The sequence below is a fragment of the Galeopterus variegatus genome, unplaced genomic scaffold (genome assembly GCF_000696425.1).
Source record: "Galeopterus variegatus unplaced genomic scaffold, G_variegatus-3.0.2 Scaffold1153, whole genome shotgun sequence".
In the NCBI taxonomy this organism is placed as follows: domain Eukaryota; kingdom Metazoa; phylum Chordata; class Mammalia; order Dermoptera; family Cynocephalidae; genus Galeopterus; species Galeopterus variegatus.
The window spans coordinates 338268-358035 of NW_007727264.1; the positions used below are offsets into that span (position 1 = coordinate 338268).

Below are 19768 nucleotides of genomic sequence, written 5' to 3' on the forward strand. Positions count from 1 at the left end.
TATTTACCATTAAACAAGCTACGCATTTAGAAAAACAGTATTCCAAGCTTTATTAGAAGATATTTAGAATTCCGAGGATAGATGAATGTTTATTACAGCTAGCATGTTAATTTAAGATAGGCCACATTTATGATCTAATAAAGTTTTTTTATGTGTTATGTGAGGCCTTTAATGCACATACAGGGCTCCTTAAAAATTACCGTGCTTAGTACATTTAAATATTTTTAATAAACTTCTCATGAGAGATACTCTGAGGTACAGTCAATGTGGCACTGAAATGAGAATCACAAGGTTTGAATTCTAGCCCTGACTCTGCTGGCAATGAGCTGTATGAACTTGAATAAGTCACTTCATCTTGGCAGGTGTATTTGCTCAACAGGATAATGAGTGAGGCTCACTGAAGATTTGTTACACATTTAGACATAATTATAATTCTATGAAAATGTAACTCATAAAAATGAGGCCGCATAAGATGAAACCATGCAAAATGGTTGATTGGTCTTTGCCATGAACACATAGGGAATGAGCCCTTTGATTATGTCCCAAGAGATGCATGGGACTTAACTTTGGACATCTTCCAGAGCAAAACACAGCTTGGGCTGATATTTGTCCTCTGAGGGAAGCTCAGTGGCTCAGATATAAAATGTTTTTTGATTGCCTGGCATTTCATTTGTAGCCTCAGGGTCCCAAAGCACTAGCCTTACATTAGGAGCCCCTCCAGGACCTTCTCAAGATCAATGCTTGGATTGCTACAGCCATTCATTGCAAAAAATTAATGCAGACTCTTGGGGACCAAGCCACCATCAGCTGTAGCCCCAGGGAGATGGGAAACTGGGAGTGAGTCCACTTTAAGCAATCTGCTGAACAAATACAGACTTGAAAAATGAAAGAACTACACTGATGCCTACTTCAATTTTCTCTGAAAGATGTATTTCTTTCAGTGGTAATGGATGTTCTAACTTTAATCTGGTAAGTGTACCTGTCATCACTACAAACCTTTACAGTGGTTTACTGTAAATCTGAATGTTAAAAAAATACATTGTGGCATTTGGGAATATCAATAGAGCTAAAATTTAAAATTTATTTATTTCACTCTCCTACAGTTTAATTTAATAAAATATGAGGTCTAAAGGAAGGTACTTTGTTCTTGGGAATTTCAGCATGCATTATTAGTTCGGTTTCCTAACATATAGAGTGTCGAAGTGAATGTAGCTCATGCCAAATGTTCTTAACAACAGTTAATAACACTACTGTAAATTTTGATCAAAGGAAGGTACTTTGTTCTTGGGAATTTCAGCATGCATTATTAGTTCGGTTTCCTAACATAGAGTGTCGAAGTGAATGTAGCTCATGCCAAATGTTCTTAACAACAGTTAATAACACTACTGTAAATTTTGATATGGTTTATAGTGGAAGAGGACTTTTTAATCCTGGTGTCTCGCCCTGCACAGTCAATTTAAGTAAGGAACATGCAACTGTTTGTGAAATAACAGTGACAAGGCAGAGCATTGCTAGAGGAGGTGCTATTCTTAGTCTTCTCTTTGATTTTTAGTCTTCTTTTCTCATTATCGTTGTCAATTAGTAGTTACTGAACTCCTGCAAGGGCATTGACCCTGTACTTGAAGCAATACCATATTGAGTAATGGAAGAACAGAAATTGGCTTAACCATTATCAGACATTTACCCTTGGGATTTCTTCATTCTTGTGTCTAAAATGCAACTAAGTTGGTTTTGCCCCTGGGCTCCACCTCTCCTTGAATCCCATTAGCGAGTTTGTTTCCAAAAAGCTAGAGAAAGTTATACAGAAAGTCAGGCAAATAACTTACTACTATGCAATCACAAAAAGTTTTATTTCATTTCTTTAATTCAGCTTCAGATATTTACTGTATTTGTACCCATCTGCCTATGGTGCATCTTATCCTTTCTCAAGCCCATAGCTCTGATATAATCAGAAGGGTGAGTTTTTAATTGTATAGAAGTGTAATGCTCTTGTTTTGTGTTGGCTTTTCCTTTCTCAATGATTTTTTTTAATCAATAATCTTTTCAGTCCAAGTGGAAAATCTGGAACAATGTTCTAGGTAAAATAATTTCAAGCTGAGAGAGTATGTAGGACTTCTGAAGGCAGAAACTGGAAGCAGAGCTAGAGAAGGATATTCTGGATGGAAGAAATGTGTGAGTGATTCTCATCCAAAGTGGAACAAAGTCCTGTCCTCATCCCCCCTTAGTGTCCACAAATAGGCTCAACATTCTCAAAAGAAATATTATTTAACTAAAAAGAGTAGGGATTAAAGAGTATAGAAAATGAAATTACTAACATTAAGATAATAAAGTTCATATTATAGAGGAGTCTCACTCTATGACATCTAAACAGCTTTCCTGGCAATTAGACTCTGCCAATTTTACATAATTTTAAGTTAATATTTGTTCCTTTCTAAACGCATAATATTTTACAAACTCTAATAAAAATATGCCCATTTCCTTCATTGCACTTATTCCTGAGTTACAAATAAGTTACTCAGTTACTATATTTAGTTCTCTGATTGTTTTCTCTACAGGCTCATAACAATACAGTATAGTGAGACCAATCATTTTCAATCTAATTTTTTGTACAGACCCTCCATATGGCACAGATATTTATCCCACATCTGGAGTTAATCTAATGACTAGAAGTGTAATGTAGTCAAGGTAGTCAACTTCCCAACAAGTTATACCTCAAGCTTTGAAGTCCAACTCACAGGTTAAAATCCTAATTACACCACTTATTGTCTACTGAGAAATTTACTTAACTTATGTGTCTTCACTTATTCGCATGGTACAAACTGAGTCAGTTATTTTAAAGAAATGTTTGGTTGTATGTAGGCATGTTCTAGAAAGCTTTTACCATGAAAAGAGCCACCACTTTTCACTGTCAGCATGGAGTGAAGTTGCCAAATTGTGCGGGAAAAGGCAGAACATTATATAGGCTGGAATTCGCACAATTGTCTTCAGCTACAGCCTTCTTATTAATCTGACAATGTGCAGTAAATTAGTGAGTACCTTGCTGTTCCAAATCTCCAAATGTCAAATGGTGATGTTAGGTCTGTCATTTGTGAATAAGGCCACTCACTCCATGAGTTCTGTTCTCTTTGGGATGAGGCATTAATTTGCACATTCTATTTACTCAAGTGTGGAATTAATAGGTGTTTCAGTATGTAATTTTGATTCAATGGGTAAATACAGATTTCAGACATTCTTAGATTTATAGAGGGAGTTACCTGGTTTATTACTACAGAATGACAAAGGCTAGAGCTACTGTTCACCTTGGAATTATTTACATACAGCCTACTAAAAACTAAGTATTGACTTTGTAAGCACTTGGAATAATGATAATTATGTAGTACACCTGCTAGTATTCTTGGGAAATAGAACTAGTTATTCAATTGCATATAGTGACTGTATACGTTGCTACTTAAATGGCTAAATAATTCTTTGGTCTCTCTTGATCTTGCAGTACGTAAATGATTGCCTCTGCAGTGGCACCTCCTAACCACCAGAGGGTGGAATATCAACGTTTGGTGTGAGGAAGCAATTAAACTCTAGGTACTAGAGTCAATAAGGACTCTAGGTACTCAGAATGCTAGAATTCTAAGCCAAAATTTACAGTCACAAACTGTAACTTAGAACAATTCCATTAACCTTTCTATGCCTTGGTTTCTTCATTTTTAAAATGAAAATTATAACAGTACGTAATAACTTCGTATAGCATACATTATACGAAGTTATACGACTTCACTTTGCATTTAATTGGTATGATTGCATTTAGTTGTCAGAATCATCCAATGAATTAGGCATCATTTTCTTCAGTTTACGCTGAAAACTGAGTCTTAGAATTGTCAATTTGTCCTGGGGGTACACAGCTAGTAATTGACAGAATTTGGAATTGAGCAAAGATTAGTCATGATCTAAGACTTGTGCTTGTCCTCTTACAGTAAATTTCCCACCAAGATCTCTTCACATAATCATACCATTTCCTATTGCAGTGTTTTAAGTCCTTTATGCTTGAGTCCATACAATTTTTTTTTTTTTTCCTATAAAGAGCTCAAATGTGCTTCATGTTGGGTTAGATTACTTGCTGGCCTCTTCTTCAGTTAACTTCTCCTATGGGGAGTGGTCAAGCTCAGCTGAAAAGAATGAGTTAAGGTCTGGAATGATGAACAGAGCAGACTGAAAAATGAAGCTTGTTTGACACAGTTGTCTCTCTCTCTGCTGTCATTCCCCTGCCCACAAAGCACACATATCACACCTAACCACTTATCACCAAAGTCCTGTCTTTCCAACGAGTTACATGCAGTAAAGAAACATACACTTGGAAGGCACATGAAGTGTGTTTTCCCTCTTGTCTTCAGAAATGATGGCCCAAGTGAGTCGGGCTCTTCCTAGAGAATTCAATTTGAGTTGCATTAGTAACAATCCTCACAGTGAACACATTTTATCTATGTTGGCATAACTGGCTGTAACTGGGATACTGAGAAGCCTCCATGCAAATAAAGTCTCTTTTTATTATTGCCAATGCTTTGTTGCTACCATCACTGCTATGGCCAGAAGCTTTATATCAATGTCTCTTGCTGCAGAGATGCTCTGATGTTGTGGCTGCCGCATGCTCTGTTGCTATTGATGGGGTCAAATAGTATTCAACCTCTCTCAGACCTTCCTCAGCTCTCACTCAATTCCACTCTTCTACAGGACACCTGCATAAATGGTGGTTTATAGATTTTAGGTTTAAATCTTACTCCTTGGGATCACCTGTGTCTAGCCTACTTACTGTATGAGGGTTATCCAGATAAACAAAACCAATAATTTATATAAAAAATAAATCCCTCTCTCTCTCTTTACACACAAACAGACACAGACACATACATATGTATATAAAGAGAGTGCTATAAGGAATCAGCCCACATAATTATGAAGGCTGAGAAGTCCTATGATCTGCCACCTGCTAGCTGCGGACTCAGGAGAGCCAGTGATATAATTTCAGTTCAAGTATGAAGGCCTGAGAACCGAGGGAGCTGGTGATGTAAATCCCAGTTGAAGGACAGGAGAAGGATGTCCCAGCAGAAGTAGGCAGTCAGGAAGCAAAGAAGGGCAGATTTCTCCTTCCTCCATCTTTTGTTTTATTCAAGACCTCAGTGAATCGAATGATGCCCACCCACATTGGAGAGGGCAATCTATTGATTCAAAATCCACAGATTTTGTAGTCCATCGATTCAAATGCTGATCTCACCCAGAAAATCCTCACAGATTCATCTGGAAATGATGTTTAACCTGGGTGTCTCTTGGCACTCAAGTTGACACATAGAATTACCAACCCTTGTCCCTCCCTTTTCCCAGAACTAACTAGTAAATTATAAATAACATTAGCTTTGTCATAGATTCAGAGTTACTTACCATCCAACTTCAACTAGGTAGGACACGTGTTTCTAATCATTTCCCTTAATAGAAGGTGCTGCCTACATCTTCCAAAATACAAGACAGCTAATCCCTTTTCTGTGGGATGCCTAGAATTTCTAATCAGTAATAGATATTCCCAGAACTAACTAGTAAATTATAAATAACATTAGCTTTGTCATAGATTCAGAGTTACTTGCCATCCAACTTCAACTAGGTAGGACACGTGTTTCTAATCATTTCCCTTAAAAGAAGGTGCTGCCTACATCTTCCAAAATACAAGACAGCTAATCCCTTTTCTGTGGGATGCCTAGAATTTCTAATCAGTAATAGATTTTTGGGTTTATTTAAGTTCTCCATCACCTCCTCCATACTGAGTCTCTGAGCTAGCTGCATTGCTAAACTTTACTGAGCATCTGCTATGTACAAGGTAGTATTCTCACCATTTTCAGTTTCCAATTTAAGCTTCACAATGGCTCTATCACTGTCATCTCTATTTTGGACTTGAGGAAACTGAGGTGAAGAGTGGTTAAATAACTTGCACTTAGTCACATAGTTGAGACTAAAACAGCCTTCACCCAGCACAGCTAAGATTCCAGTCCAAAGAAATCTGTCTTCAGAGGCCATGCTCTTAACCATTCCTCATGTTGCCTCCCAAAATGAGAGATTCACCTAAGAGTACACCCGAAGCTTATACCTAGTTACCCAAACTAAATTAAAGAACTTCACACATTCTTACTCTATGGTTTTATGACCTTCATACTGACTATGTTTTCCATCTTCTGTTGATGAACACAAATGTGTTATTTTATTCTGGTTCATTCTAGAAAAACTATGGTGAGGGGACATGTTCTCTCTTTAGGTTGCAAATACTTCTACCATTTTCATCAGATGAAAACAAAAAAAACCCAATAACACAAACCCCACAAAAGTGTTGAATAAAAACAACAGTGTGACAAATTTATATTCCAAATAAAATAAATCTATTTAAAACAAAGAACATTTTCCCAACTCAATAATCACTTAAGAAATAGCAAAATTAGGATGAAGAATATCAGAAATGGAGTGAAGAGGGTAAACTTCAGCTCATCCTATTCAAAGGTCTCTGGTTACCATATAGTTGTAAAGTCCATGGACGTAAAATTCAAAATTCTCTTGCACTTTTCAAGGAACAGATTCAATCTCATAATTAACTTAAGATTGTTCTGACTCAGAGGATAAATTAGTGCATGGCCCATGAGCAGGTGCAGATGTTAGTTGTGGTTTTGATATTATTAACTTCATAGGAAACCCCTGATAGAGTTGAACCTATCAGAATTTATAAGACTAGGTAGGCTTCTAGTTCTATTTTAACTCCAATATTTTATGGACCTCTGATATTTGTAGCACATTAGTTAATAAGTCATATCCAATGGTAAGTATTTCCACAGGTTATAACTAGTAGCCAAAGTGTAATGTTAACTTACTAATTACTAATGGTATTCCCAGGTTGCTTCTCTTATTTCTGTAAAACAAATAATGTCCTAGTGATCTAAAGTTGCTTTCCAGTCTTAACTTACCATCACAAATGCCCAAAAGAGAAGACAAAAATTCTTGTTTTTGGAGACAGTAGTAGAAGAATACATGTTTACTTATTCACAAACACATGCACAATATTTTGTATTTAGAGAAATAAAAATTTCTAAATATATCAGAAATAAATTCATTCACATTAGAATATGTCATCTTTTCTACAGATTCCTTACTTACTAGGCAATTGCAAACCACCAGTAACACAGCAAGTCGGTTCATAAATGCTAGAAGATTCCAGGAGTTGTGGCTCAGGTACAACATTGACCAAAAGTCTACAGGAGTTGTATTCAGGGCTCTGAGACTGGCATTGGCTAGATTCACATCCCAGGGTTTGGCAACTCTTAGATACAGGAGTCTTGGGTGGAGAACACTTTGCCATGTAGCTCGCAGGTTGGTGGCTCCGGACAAGAGAACCCACTTGCTGACTGCGTCCTGACTGGCAAGGCTGAGAAACATGCTTCAACATTGCTGAGGATCTTTCTGATTGGCATGTTGTTCTTTCACAGGACCTGGAATTGGAATAAGTTGTTTGGACAATTTTGGGGAGGCGGGTTCTTTGTACACAGGTATCCTTTGTGACCAAGTCTTGTTCACAGTCAGTCAGTTGGCAGCTGGTAGTTTCACTGCAGATATCTTGAAAGTTGTCCAGAAGCCAGGTTCTGCTATGGCAGCTGCTGGGCAAACAAAATCCATCTTCAAAGTTTATAGAATTAGAGTCATGTATGATGGCAGAGAGTGGTGGGGCATCGTAGAAGCTCTTGAGTGAGTGGCAGTGGCTATGGAACATATTGCTAAAACTCTTAAATGAAGTTGGTTGTAAGGACCCAACATGTCACGTTTGAAGATCATATTCTTTGCTGGGGAGATTTTATATTCAGAAAACTGGGTGTTGGCTTCTTCTCAAGACTCCTTTGAATCCCATTGCTTGAGCTAACATCTCATTAGCACTTTGTTTAGTTCTATGTGAAGATGACATCTTGTTAACAAAGATGCAAGTCCATTTTGAATCTTCAAAATGGCTTTCATGTTAGCTCCAAAGATGACTCATTCAGGGTAGGGTTGGTCAAATACGAGTCCCAACATGACACCCAAGCTAACATTTTTTTTTTTTTTTACTTAGTCACCATGATTCTCCATATTTGTAAGTGGACAAAGAGGAGTGTATGTGAAAACAGCCAATTAAATACTGATTAACATTCAGCACTGAAGTTTTGAAAGATGCCATCTTTGGCAGAACATGGTAATGAGATGTTGAAGACATTTTTAGTCAGAAGTGAGTCCACTGAGCACATCATCATTCAGTTCAGATCTTTGTCTCTCCAGTTGATTAGGATGTGGGAGGACTCTGCAATGACATCCCTGCTTACTGTACACCCAAAGTACTGAATACTGAGCACATCATCATTCAGTTCAGATCTTTGTCTCTCCAGTTGATTAGGATGTGGGAGGACATCCTGCAATGACATCCCTGCTTACTGTACACCCAAAGTACTGAATATGACCATTGCTCTATCAACACACCTCTCTTTGTCTAATATTTTGTTCTCCTTGTCTCTTTGAAGGCCAATTTATGCTTCCTCTTTATGAATCCTTCCCCCATTTCCTACTTAAAAGTTATTACTTATTCCTCTGAATTACCAGTGGATTTTAACTCTTTATTTATTATGACTCTACTCTACACCAAATAGTTTACTTGTGTTTGTGCTTCTCAAAGGTTGATAATTTCCCATTGTAACAAACCTGCTTCAAATACACTTTTCATTTATTTTTTTATTCTGCTGTGTTTTTTGACTGCAAATTGATGATCACCTCCTACATTTATTTCATTAGTATTCTGTACTCAGCATAGTTTCATACTCATAGCAGAGAACCTATCAGCACAATTTCTATAACACATTCTATAATTTACTTTGCTCAGTTTATGACCTTGAAACAGGAAAAAAGTATATTAGCACAGCATTCTAGTCTACCTTTCTCAAGTCAGAAAAAACTCAAGAACATTCAGGAACTCTAAATAACTTTAATATAAACTGTCCTTGATATGTGAAGAACTGGGGATATTATATACTTAAAAGGACATATCTGTCCTTTAAGCTTTCAGCTTTATAGGCTGCACACTCAACTTGTATATAATATTTGTAATGAATTAAAATTATTTATAATTTTGAGTGATCATTGTTGTGCATTTAAAGATTTCATTATGCCTTTCACATGAACCCTAGAACAACCTACTTAATTCTTATGCATATTTGTATTTATTATAACACAGAGTCTTTCACTGTAGCTTGTGACTTTCCTACTTAGAAGTATTGAATGGATTCTCATTACTTTTTGAATAAGATCCTTTCCTCTTAGGCTGGTCTACAACACCTTGAAAGACCTGGCTGCTGCCCATTTTTCTAACTCCATCTCTTGTCGTTTCTCTCTGCCCAACATGCCATACGCTCACAGGCCTTACTCAACTCTTTTAGCTTTTCCTTTCCTCAGTGTTTTGTACACGCAGCGTCCTGTCTGTTTCACCCTTTCACTGTCTTCTCCCATTCTATGTACAGCTCTTCTCATGTTTTGTGTCTCAGCTTAAAAGTTACCTCTTACAGTGGCTCCATCATGCTGCCTAAAAAAAAAAGAATTCCATTCTCAGGATCTAATTTTATTTCCTCCATAGAAATTATCTCAAACTATGATTTTATTTGTTTCTTCATTGTTCCTTTGCCACTACAGTGTGAGTTTGGTGAAGGCAAGAAGCATGTATAGATTTCTCACTACAGCACTCCCAGCATTGAGCATGGTGCCTGGTTATCACATAATAAGATCTCCATAAATGTATTTTAGAAAATTAATGAATAGAAGATACAAAATAAAATGTATACAAATTGTAACTAAATGTCTGAAAAAATATAGTTTTAGCATCTTGACATAGCCAAGATTTCCAAGAATTGGCAAGGTAATTGAGCTTAAAGAAAAGAAGAAAAAAAATTGTCCCTACCTTTCAGCTACCCCTCCGTGAAATAAGAAAAAAGTCATTAAGAAAGCCACTTATTCGCATGGTACAAACTGAGTCAGTTATTTTAAAGAAATGTTTGGTTGTATGTAGGCATGTTCTAGAAAGCTTTTACCATGAAAAGAGCCACCACTTTTCACTGTCAGCATGGAGTGAAGTTGCCAAATTGTGCGGGAAAAGGCAGAACATTATATAGGCTGGAATTCGCACAATTGTCTTCAGCTACAGCCTTCTTATTAATCTGACAATGTGCAGTAAATTAGTAAGTACCTTGCTGTTCCAAATCTCCAAATGTCAAATGGTGATGTTAGGTCTGTCATTTGTGAATAAGGCCACTCACTCCATGAGTTCTGTTCTCTTTGGGATGAGGCATTAATTTGCACATTCTATTTACTCAAGTGTGGAATTAATAGGTGTTTCAGTATGTAATTTTGATTCAATGGGTAAATACAGATTTCAGACATTCTTAGATTTATAGAGGGAGTTACCTGGTTTATTACTACAGAATGACAAAGGCTAGAGCTACTGTTCACCTTGGAATTATTTACATACAGCCTACTAAAAACTAAGTATTGACTTTGTAAGCACTTGGAATAATGATAATTATGTAGTACACCTGCTAGTATTCTTGGGAAATAGAACTAGTTATTCAATTGCATATAGTGACTGTATACGTTGCTACTTAAATGGCTAAATAATTCTTTGGTCTCTCTTGATCTTGCAGTACGTAAATGATTGCCTCTGCAGTGGCACCTCCTAACCACCAGAGGGTGGAATATCAACGTTTGGTGTGAGGAAGCAATTAAACTCTAGGTACTAGAGTCAATAAGGACTCTAGGTACTCAGAATGCTAGAATTCTAAGCCAAAATTTACAGTCACAAACTGTAACTTAGAACAATTCCATTAACCTTTCTATGCCTTGGTTTCTTCATTTTTAAAATGAAAATTATAACAGTACCAACCACATAAAGTTGTTTCACCAATTAAATGAGGTACTGTGCATAGTGTCGGATCACAGGGCACCTGTTGAGATACAAATAAATATACGCAGCCATTATTTCTGATCATGTTAAAGATCTTCATGCAAACAAACACACTTCTCATAGTTACATCAGCGTAGGATTGATATAAAATTATAAGACAAAATAAACACACTGTCTTTTTGTGTTTGTGATTATGTCTGTAATTTTCCACATTCCATCCTTTTAAAGATTGGATTGCGCTTATCATTCCCATTAAAGACAAAAATCTAGCTTGTCTCCTTCTCTCAAGAGCTCAGCTCATTCGATGGTTGTAAGGTTGAATAGTTTGCATTGCTTTTATATTTGATTATGTGGATATGCTGGACTTCTAATCACTTGTTTAACCACATTTAAACAAAATAAAATAAAAAAATTTGAGTCCCCATTAAATACCATAATTTTTCCCAGTGCTTCCACAAGTTATGCTCTTTACCCTTGCCTCAGCTTTATCACATCATCCAAAGTTATGCCAAATGACCTAAGTTAATTTAAATACATCCCTTTTCTCCAATCAAGAAGTTACTCACACAGAAACATTGCATAGCAATGGAGAAATACTAGGCCAAAAGTGAAGAGACTTGGCTTCCAGCTCTGTTAATTCTATTAATTCACTGCATGAGTTTGAACAAGTCACTCTGCTTCTCTGGATATCTTATAAGATAATGAATTTAGATGAGGAGATTTTTAGCTGTCACATTGTGTGATTTTCTATCAGAATATTAATATCTGAGAGTTGAAAAGGACATTAAATGTCATCTTGTCAAATATTTCTACTGAATGAAATTCTAAGTTTCACTTAAAGCCATCTAATCTTAACTAAGATTACTTATGAAATTTTAACAGGAAAGATCAAAGACTAAAATCTGTCAATTATTAGTTGCTATGCATGCTGGTAGAAATCCACAACTGTATAACGAAATTATTTTGTAATGCTTGAGAGTAACTCCTGAGAATAAATGAAAAGTATGTTTCTTTGGCCAAAAATACATTGATCTACCCCAAAAGAGTTTGTTGAGGAGAATGACTAACATTAACTAGATATGACATTCTGTGAAATAAGTATCATGTAACCCTTCTCGGACACTGTAATGCATATAGAAAAAAATATTTTAGGCTCTGTAATACTTCAAGATTATGATACGATGACAATAATAGTGATCCCTACGTGGAATACAGAAATGGTCTCTTGCCAGCTTTTTCTGTTTCTAATGATAAGTAGATGCTTTTAGAATATGGTAATAAAAAGAATCATATGTGACATTATTTCTTCTCTGAGACTATCTCTAAATAAATATTGCTTCTTAGGATAATCCTTGGTCATTTACAGTTCAATCATACTAGACTTTGATTAAATAGCCAAAAAAAAAAAAAAAGAAGAAGAAGAAGAAGAAGAAAAGTTAGAGGATTACACATTGCCTATACAGCTCTTAATGATGAGTAATTGGAGAGAAGAATAAACATGATATCTTAACCATCCGAGTATTACAGTCTATGTTTTCCAACTCCTTGCTTTGTTATGTGAAAGTGTCATGGTTTATTATAATAGTTATACACTTGTTTTTGTTTCTTTCCCCAGATGTGCTTATTCTTGCCTGCCACTGAGGTTAGCTTTAAGTAAAGTTATTTTAATGCTTTCGAGTGATGCAGAAATGTGAATTTGTTTTTGAGTTCTCTCACCTCTATGGGCACTGCAGTTGTGATAATGTGCCACTGAGACTATGATAAACAAAACTTGATGATAATAATGACCAGAGGACTGATGACAACTAGCTTATCTGAAAAGAGTTTGACCAGCAAAAATGAAGGCATGTTTGATGTCATTGACATAATATATCCTGGTGAATGTCACCCTAGCTTCATTTTATCCATTTATGTATTCATTTAACTGTGATTGAATATTTACTATTTGCAAGATTCTTTTAGACAAGATTTTGTTTTGTCCACTGAGGGTACAACATGGGTAAACAAAAAATAAAACAAACAAACAAACAAAAAACCAGTAATGATTAAAAATAATAATGTTGCAAGATTCTTTTAGACAAGATTTTGTTTTGTCCACTGAGGGTACAACATGGGTAAACAAACAAATAAAACAAACAAACAAACAAAAAACCAGTAATGATTAAAAATAATAATGCTAAAGTCCTCCCTATCAGTGCAAATTACCACTCATGATACTGTCATGTGCCAAGTAGTTCTTGGGTGACTTCTACTATGAGCACAGATGGCCTTACAGTGACCAGATAGAAGGAGGACAGAGTTAAGTACCAACAAAAGAAATAACTCTCAGCAATTACATTCCTCTCATTATTTCTTATTATTTATTATTTAGATATACTCATACTAAAATGTTTGTTTCATTATACCAGCTACCACAATCAGTCAAAAACATAACCTCAGAATTCTATTATGGCTTGCATTAGTCTGATAAGGAGGCTCACGAAAAGTATTTTGACAATTTCCTCATCCAAAACAGCCAGGCTAGTACTTTCTGAAACATTACTGCTTCTTCTGGAAGTTTCTTAGACCAGAACAAAGTAGTTTAACCAAAGTAAAGTGTCCTGATTAGGCTGAAATGACCATGGATAGAAAAGACGAGGGTAATCAGTCCAATCTCTGATTCTACTTGGCAGAAATTCCCAGAAACTAACTCTATGTTGTCAGAAATGTCTACCTATCCGGAAAACTACACCTGCTCCTCAAATTAAATATTTTATTTTTAGTCAAAGAATAGTCGATTTGAAAAATTTCCAACACTCTAAAAAGGAAATAAACAGCAAGACGTGTGATCTGATAGCAGAAAATGAGTTTATTTGATGAAAAAAAATCACCTCTTGCTCCATTTTTAACTAGAGATGTAAAGGGAAAAACAAAAGAAAGAGAAATGGGTATTCTATAAGACAAATTATTTTAACATTAATAAGATTATGTTTTTAATTATTACTCTTCTAGGTAGTAGAATATAGACATTAGCCAGATGATAGCTGAGATTGACTTTGAGGGAAATAATTGTGAAGTTGAGGTCTAGAGACCTTAACATGTTGCCTGGTAGAAGCCAGATCCACAGGTTGGTCTGTAACAGGAAGACTGGCAGCTGCTAGAAGCCAAGTAGGTTGGGCGGCAGAATCCAGATCCATAGCTCACAGAGGGGAAGCCACAGACTCCATAACGCCGGGGTCTGAAGCCACTGGTTCCACAGCCCAGGGAGTAGCTGCTCCTTGATCCACAGCCCAGGGAGCGGCAGCTGCTCGATCCAAAGCCCAGAGACCCAGCATAGGTCGTCTGGCAAGGACTGCAGAAGGTGGAAATCCTCGGGCGGTAGCAGGACGTCTGGCAGGGGCTGGACACCACACAGGACGTCTGGCAGCTGGAGGGCTCACAGCAGGTCTCCTGACAGCCACTGTAGAGAGAGGATCCCAGCTGGCAGGTGCTGGGAGAGCAGAGGTTAGTGCGGTAGATCAGGTTGCTGGGGAAGGAAGAGCCACAGGAGGAGACTGGGTAGCGGAGGCAGCCCCCAAAGGAGCGGGCAGAGAAATTTCCAGAGCAGCAATTGTAGGACATATTGTCAGGAGATGCGAGTTCAGCTGAGTTACTGTGCGAGGATGCTCTGTCTGTCTGCTTCCAGTGATGTTTATATACCCTCACTCTGCTAGGTGTGATGCAATAATCGAGACTCTGCCCATTCCTGTGCATGTCTTTTCATTAAGTTACTAATTAATGTAGGCTATAATTATAGTTGAACACATTCATGTGTTCTTAACTGCAGTTTAATCATTCTGGTTTATAGTATCCACTTCATTTCCCCCTCTCTTTCTTTTATATTTTTGTCAGAAATAAGGTGTGGTTTGATTTCAAAACATTGGTCATGATGTATATAGTGCCCCCCTCTATTTCATTGAGTTTGAGTGTGAGTAGTTTGAGCATGAGTGTGTGAATTATTACCAGCAATGTACTCCTAACAGTCATCACTACCCACCCCCAGTTGCTTACCCATGTTTTATTGAACATTTACTATGTGCAAAACATTTAAACGTGTAGTGTAACTCAATATTTGCAACAATTTTATGAGATAATAAGTGTTATAAACAATTTAGGAATGAGGCCATGGAGACTTTGAGAAGTTATGTAACCTCCAGGTAATAAATTAAAAGTCACAGACCCACTCGTGTCTGTCTCCAAAGCTAGCAGGAACCACAATGCTCTACTGACAACTTGAGAAGCTTGTCTTTCTGCTTCCAGAATCACATAAACAATTGAGTACTCAGGTGAAACAATAACACTTCCAGTTGATAATATTTGCATTTTTTCTGATCTATCTACCTGAGTATCCTTGTCCCTTTTATGAAGTCCCCAAATATAGCCACTTATTAATCTTTTTTATTTATTAATTATTTTTGTTTATTTTTTAGTATTTGAAGTTACCATGGAGATGCTTGCTACAAGCTATTTTCTATTTGCCCTCTCATTTGGCTTATTATCATTAAGCAACTCATGTTTTATCTATCATGGAGTCACTGGATTCTTTTTCCACACTGGGCAAAGAATTATTTGACAAACACTTCTACCATCACTCAGAATAACTGCTAAAAACTGGTATAGCTTTAGTGAGTTGATTACCAATGAAATAAATTTGAAACAACTTGAATTTTAATAGTGTGCTAACCTTTGCCAACTCAGTTGGCAGTGAGAAATTTGACACTTTGAGAGCGATTCATTTCACTCCCTGCTGAGCTTCTAGAAAGCGTAAAACTTACCTTCATATTTAGTAGTTAAAATTATCCTTATCACTATAAAAAAATCAATGCTATAATGAAAAGTTTTGGAATTAGAAATGTCTTTTTTTTCACTTATTATCATGTCCAATTTCTGCTTTAAAACATCTTTTAGACACAGAAAGCCAAAAGCTATTGATGCAAGTTGATCTTTTCAACCTGTTTTGTTGATGATTGTTTTTTTCTGGCCTCCTGTAGTATTTGCTCATACACATCAAGGAAATATTCTGCCCATTATTTTACTTACCCATTTTTATTAAATGTATTGCTCACTTTTTTTTCCCCATTACTCTAAATCCTTTTCACCCCTCAAGGCTGAAATTAAACTACTCATATCTGACAGGCATTCATCTCAATTAGGCTTTACATCTTCAGGGATGAGAATCTCAGTAATTTATAAGCTAGTCCATTTGGGTGAGTTCACACACACGTACATGCACACTGTGTAGGAATTGCAAAGGATGTCTTTTGAAATGGGTCACACAGGTTGAGAAAGATTTCAGCTTGCAGGCCAGTCACATGTATGAAAAGACTGCAGTACACAGAAGTTCCATGGGGTCAGCAACTTGACTTAGTCTTTTCCGACCCAGCATCTGGTACATAGTAGGTGCTCAACAATTATTTATGAAATAAAAGAATATATCAAATCATGTGCATTTGGAAATAATTGCTTTTTTTCTTTTAAGTTACCTTTAATGAAATGTTGAGTGAATATAAATGTCTCTTTCATAAATAAATATAATCTCCAAATTAATCACAACCAGTAAGGCAGGCTCAATTAATCTAGGGAGCTACCTAGAAGATGTACCTGAGGATAGAAATCATGGCTTCAATGTGGGCACTTCCTGAACAATTCAATTAATCACAACCAGTAAGGCAGGCTCAATTAATCTAGGGAGCTACCTAGAAGATGTACCTAAGGATAGAAATTATGGCTTCAATGTGGGCACTTCCTGAACAATTCTTAGTCCCGGGTGTGAATGCACGCTTGTTGTCTTCCCGTTACACAAAGCAATGGGATCAGAAAAACTGTAACTAGAAAGATGTGGTCAGTTAGCTTAGCTAGAAGTCTGGGTATTACTTTCTGTTGTAGCTGTATCTTAATTATGGTTTCGTTTAATCATACTACAGATTCTAAACCCACATACACTAGCCAGACACTTCCCACAACTCAAAATCTCCATCAAAACCAGCCATATAATAATTTCTCTGAATCACGATAGCTCAGAGTGTTTTAGTTAGTTTTCCTCCATTCCTACAGGCACATTAGTGTTGTTACTTTACTTAGGAGATGTCCAACAGTCTACTATAGCCACTATTAATCTCAGTTATTTTATAATTTCTCAAAAAGTCAATATGTTTATAAAAAATAAAAATAATTAAAATTCTTAAAAATTAAAAAACCTTCATACATTTCTTTCAGAACTTTACATACTATTCTAAAAATAGATGTAACTACAATTTTTTAAAAATTGAAAATTGCCATATGTTTTATTTAAGTCAATACAACAGGTTTAGAATTTCCTAAATATGGGAGCTACTTCTTCCTTAAATAAATTAGAAAACATTCCTTTGAGAATGTGAACACATTTAAATATATTTATTATGGATGTGAATATATACATGTACACACAAACTTTGAGAAGGGTATAATATGCCTGTTATGCTTATAGATTTAAAAAATTAGGAAAGTTTGCTTCATTACCTGTTTGTGAGACTGTGTTGGTCTAAAGGTGCTTTCATGGATTTCATACTAACGCTTCATAACATGCTGGTGACATGGCTGGAAAAGCTGTTTCATCGAATAATAACCTGTTGTATGAGGAAACCATGTCACACAGCCAGAAAAATATGAGGTTGCCATTGGAATGCAGGTCTCTGTCTTGCTAGTCCAGTAATTTGTTCACCATGAACATTTAAGACGAATTTCATATTCTCTTTAGTCTGTATTTCCATAAACATGGCCTTTGATCATACATATTCCATTTGTATTTATTATACAAGTAGTTTTCCCTCATCTATCATTTTGATTTTTCTTTTATTGAAGCATAATTAATTACACATATTTGTGGGGTACAAAGTTGGCAATCGATAGTTGTGTACACTATGTGAAGATCAAATCAGGTAGTTAGCTTATTCATCATTATAATACATAATCATACTTTGTGTCTATTTTGTTTGAAAGGTTATATTTTCCTCACTTAGACTGTATAAATATGTTCATTTAAAAAATTTAGATCTCTCACGAATTTCGGTTCTTAAAGTGGTCCTTCATATCTGTCCCTCATTCACATCCCAAGCAAAATTGCCTTTGGGGCTTTCCTCGATTATCATTTCTTTCTCTTTCCTGTGGCTTCTTTCTCATCCATTCTAATGATTGTTTAATCCAAAAACTTTAAGTAGTGTTGTTTCCTCTTATTTTTTTATGCCGAATTCTCTAAAGAGTTGTGTGATCAGCTTGTCAACTGTCTCACTTCCTATTCTCTTTTCAATAATGCTTTTGTTTCTGTCATGTTGAATACTCTTCTGAAACTGTTCTGATATGATCAACAATGGCCTCAAGGCTGCCAAATACAATGGACATTTTTAGGATGATCTTATGTAAATGTTTAATCCCATTCAACATAAGTGATGGTGTTCTTACTCTTGAAACATGTTCATGTATGTAATTCCATGAAATCACAATCTTCATTTTTTACTCTTCGTTAACCTTAGTTGGGTTCTTGTTCATAAGATTCCTTAAGACTTCGTGCTGGTCTCTGGACATACTCTCTCTATAGAAGAGGCACGTCCTCTCCGTGGCTTAAAGTATCATCTATATTCTATGACATTCAAATACTCAAATTTGAATTTGCATTCCATAACTTTTTTGTTTTTTAAATTCTAGAGCTAAATATTCAACTACTTTTGTCATTTCCATTTAGAGGTTTCATAAACATATTAAATTTTTATGTGTATTTTTGCCCTTTCCTAGGTTAAAAAAAAAAAGTTCTTTTTTCCCTTTTGAATAAAGAGTATTTCCACCCACCTAGTCATTTAACTCAAAAATCTTAGAATGCTCCTAACATATGCAATTCACCTTGAATGTCACCCATTCTATCTTCCAAATTTATCTTAAATCTTACTGCCTTCCAGGATTTCTCACTGTTGGCACCATGGACATTTTGGAATATCCTTTGCATTGTAAGAGATTTGAAAGTATCCTTGGCCTTTACCCTATAAATACTAGTAGCATACCTTCCCTTTCAAATTACTACAATTAAGAATGTGTCCAAGAATTGCCTGGGGCTGAGGAGGAAGAAGAATCATGTCTCAAGGAGAACCATTACTCTAGTTCAAGGTAGTCTCTTTTCCTGGTAGGACTACTGAAAAGAGTTGCAAGATTGCCTGTGTCTTCTAAAAATATGTCTCCTTCAATCTTTTCTCTACACTCCTGCCTGATTGATTTTCTTAAAACAAAAAGCTGGTTGTGTCACTCTCCTGATTAAAACTTCTTGATTGATTTCTAGTACACTTAGGATAAAACACAAATCTTGTACATGATCTGCAAGGCTGCATGGTCTTGTCCCTGCACGTGTCTCTAACAATATCTCCATACACAATTCTTTCCCTCCCAAACACACTGGCCTTTGTTCCACAAGATTTTTCCTACGACAGAGACATGCTATTCTCTCTGTCATGAATGTTCTTTCTTTATTAAAACTAAAATAAGCCTTTCCTTACTTGCTAATCACCATATCTCAGGAAAAATTAGGTTCCTCTTTTATGGGGAAACTAATTCTTATCAGCCCTGTATTTAATTCTACCATTTTAAAAAATGTGTTTATGTTTAGAATGAGCAGTGCTACTCAAACAAGTCAGTCCATGACGGTTTACCAACTGGCCATGTGATAACTAGTGCTTGTCAACCCATAAAATAATGTATTGCTTCACTCATTAAGAAGTCTTGCATGATTACAAATTTCAGTTTAAAAAA

At 36.1% G+C, this 19768-nt stretch overlaps 2 protein-coding genes across 2 annotated transcripts; both read right to left on the minus strand.

Moving 5' to 3' along the window:
• Positions 1-7165: 7165 nt before the first annotated feature.
• LOC103592455 (keratin-associated protein 27-1) lies at positions 7166-7783 on the minus strand. Its single transcript, XM_008575188.1, has one exon. The coding sequence runs from the start codon at positions 7781-7783 to the stop codon at positions 7166-7168; it is 618 nt and encodes a 205-aa protein (XP_008573410.1).
• A 6270-nt stretch (positions 7784-14053) lies between these two features.
• LOC103592456 (keratin-associated protein 13-1-like) lies at positions 14054-14605 on the minus strand. The gene has a single exon (XM_008575189.1). The coding sequence runs from the start codon at positions 14579-14581 to the stop codon at positions 14054-14056; it is 528 nt and encodes a 175-aa protein (XP_008573411.1). The 5' UTR covers positions 14582-14605.
• Positions 14606-19768: the final 5163 nt, after the last annotated feature.